Source organism: Akebia trifoliata, chromosome 1 (genome assembly GCF_017979445.1).
Source record: "Akebia trifoliata isolate Shusen 1 chromosome 1, ASM1797944v1, whole genome shotgun sequence".
Taxonomy (NCBI): domain Eukaryota; kingdom Viridiplantae; phylum Streptophyta; class Magnoliopsida; order Ranunculales; family Lardizabalaceae; genus Akebia; species Akebia trifoliata.
Genome location: NC_141375.1, coordinates 25,869,531 through 25,872,641, shown reverse-complemented (window position 1 = coordinate 25,872,641; position 3,111 = coordinate 25,869,531). Strand labels below are relative to the sequence as shown.

Sequence of the window (3,111 nt, the reverse complement as noted above, 5' to 3'; positions counted from 1 at the left end):
TCAAACCCAGTCACTTTCCCCCACATAACATCACCCTTAATTAATTAATGGAGATCCATAGCTTTGTGAATAAGTCCATAATCCCTAATGGATCTTACATCCCTCGTCCAAGAACAAAATTGGTTGATCTTAACCCTTAATTCAATAAAAAGGTCCAGATCAGTGCTAAGAAAAGGCCTCATCACAAGCCACGTGGCATGATGGGTTTCGGACTTCACCTTTCAAAAACTCAACACATACGAACACCCTTTATTTATTTAAATGATCATCACAACATCATATTCCTCAAAAGTCTCTTCGATCTTACCGAAGCACAATACCTTATCTTACCTACAAGTTACAACCTTAGTTTGTACCCCCAAAAGACGTCACAAACCATTACAAGAAAGACACATATATGTACATGATGAAGTTTCTCCACTCGAGACTTTACTACATAGACATCCATATCAACGATGACTACTCTTAGTCTCACCACTGTAAAGCCTGCAATCACCAATCATCAAAACAAGGAATCAAAAAGCTACTTAAGATTAGATGGGTAGGATCCCCGTAGTAATTTAACTAAAATAGTACATAATATGCATGATGCATGGATAGATACGGACCAGTCATAAACAGTTGGTGAGTTTGGCTGGGGTTTGTCGAAGACCTCGGCACCTATTCCCCTGGTTGCCAGGTTACTTCCTGGATGAAACACACTCCTCCATACGTTATCCTTTCGAGCTGATAAAGGAGTTGTTGGTGTCACCGGTGTAGTCGGTGTCCCTGGACTTGCTGGCACAGATAGAGATCTCTGGCACTTGCTACTCTCTCCTTCACCTTCTAACATAACGACCACTCAATAAAAACAAGACATGTGTACATAGAGATGGAGTGATTGAGAGAGAGAGAGAGAGAAAGAGAGGGTTACCTTTGACGATCAAGGGCTTGGTGGAGAGTTTTCTAAGCTTACCAAGGCCCTGTTCAGGGTGAGGGCCAGCTAATACATCATCCCAAAGCTTGTCTAGCAGAACCATTCTCTTCTTCTTCTTCTTTTCTTTCTTTGAGGTTCTCTCTTACTCTAACATATATGAAGGGTTGTACTCGAAACAGCTATTAAAACTGCTTAATTTTCTCTTACTTTTCTTTGTTTGTATACATCAGGGTGTAAGTTAATATGATTCTGCAGGAATTTCAACCAATAAACAAACGTGATCTGTGAGTATGGTGTTTTGGTGGTATTTTATTAACTTACAACTGGGTATAGAATAAAGATATTTTGGGTGACGAGGTGGCGGATAAGGATGAAAAGGGTGCCCGAATTAATATCTCGTAGATTGGAGTTAGGTGAAGGGATGCTTGACAGGTGTGACATCTGATACTGACATTACTGTTTTCTTGTGAGTAACGTGGGGTCCATGATGGAGATTGGGAGATGAGGTTATGAACAGGTGGGCCCTATTGCTTTGAAAATGGGATCCAATGTACCTTGAAAAGCTGAATTAAGTATTTTGATGTGAAGCTACAATAGTCCTGGTAGTATTATACTTATGATAGTACTGATTCAGTAAATGTTAACTATCATAAAGTCGTGTGTCAGATCAATCATGTAAAAGATCTGAGATCTGAGAGAGTGAATGGGTACTCATTTAACTCGAACAAGAGCTGAATATCCTGTTCTTGATTTTTTTTTTATTTTGTATTTGAGTCGTGATGATTGCAGGCGGTCTTGGAACGCGGATGATGTGGCAAGGGCACAAAATCATACATCATTTGCATCGGGATACTCAAGAAGAAGATGTGTGATTCTGTGTCCTTATCAAGTTGATCCCATATTCAGCCATAAGATTGGATGCATTCATCATTATTATTAATTTTTTGTAATACCCAATTAGAGTTGGTTTTAGGTAAACCTAATCTAACATATGGACAAGTGGTAGAAGAATTAATAGAACGCTTGGGTGACAATCAGAATCATTCATGGAGACCTATTCTTGAATATAAGCATCAGATTCAAGCAAAACAGTGGGTTTTTAATTTTTTAGGCATTATTCCTACGTTTACCTTTTCTTAAAGGTAATTTTATTATTCTAGTAAAATTTTATTTTATTAATAACTTTAGCAATAAAAGTCAAATCGTCAAATCAGTACCATATTTCTAGGGTTAAGTAATATATATTTTTATATTTAATTCATTTATAATTTCTTTTTTACTATTTTTGTGTTTTGCTAGGATTATAATTATTTTTTTATATAAAAAAAATTGTAACTATAATGTAGAATCATCTTCATTTTAATAAAATTTCTCTTTAATAAATAGATATAAATGTGGGAAATGTTCAACACCCTAAGTTTTACCCTACAGTTTAACAAACGTGTTTTGTCCTACATGGGTTAGAAGTTTTGGAATGAGCTGATTTTTGGTGAGGATGATCCTTATGATTAGAAAATCATCCTCACCAAAAATCAGTCCATTCCAAAAATTTAGCCCCATGTTTACAAGTTGAAAAATCGTGAATCGTCCATTTTTTGTAAACCATCTTTTATGGGGTTAGAAGTTTTGGAATGGACTGATTTTTTGTGAGGATGATCTCCTTACCATAGAGATCATCCTCACCAAAAATCAGCATTTTCCAAAACTTCTAACCCATGTAGGACAAAACACGTTTGTTAAAGTGTAGGGTAAAGCTTAGGGTAGCGAACGGGACCCTATATATATATATATGGGAGCGGTTGAGCAGCCCTAAAGTTTGCTAAACATTTTGTCAAACATTTTTCAAAACATGGGTTAGAAGTTTTGGAATGAGCTGATTTTTTGTGAGGATGATCTCTCTGATGAGGAGAGCATCCTCACCAAAAATCAGCCTATTCCAAAACTTCTAACCCCATCAAAAGTGATTTACAAAAATTGGTCGGTCTACGATTCTTCGATTTGTAAACTAGGGTTATAAATTTCAAAATAAGCTAAAACGATCATTCTCACTAAAAATCAGCTCATTCCAAAGCTTCTAACCTACGTTTTGAAAAATGTTTGGCCAACTTTAGGGCTGCTGAACCGCTCCCTATATATATTGGTATATTTCATATTTTCTTATTCTTTCATTATTTCCCTTTATAGTAAATCCAAAT

General features: G+C 36.2%; 1 protein-coding gene across 3 annotated transcripts; it reads right to left on the bottom strand.

The window, feature by feature from the left end:
• Positions 1-219: 219 nt before the first annotated feature.
• Positions 220-1,077, bottom strand: LOC147411251 (auxin-repressed 12.5 kDa protein-like). 3 transcript variants are annotated; one of them, XM_086446540.1, is made up of 3 exons: positions 914-1,077; positions 609-825; positions 220-523 (listed from the first exon to the last, which is right to left on the bottom strand). In XM_086446540.1, the coding sequence occupies exons 1-3, from the start codon at positions 1,017-1,019 to the stop codon at positions 493-495; spliced, it is 354 nt and encodes a 117-aa protein (XP_086302666.1). In that variant the 5' UTR covers positions 1,020-1,077; the 3' UTR covers positions 220-492. The 3 variants fall into 3 exon arrangements, with proteins under 3 accessions (XP_086302666.1, XP_086302654.1, XP_086302659.1); XM_086446528.1 differs by having other exon boundaries at positions 220-486; XM_086446533.1 differs by having other exon boundaries at positions 220-486; positions 609-822; positions 914-1,075.
• Positions 1,078-3,111: the final 2,034 nt, after the last annotated feature.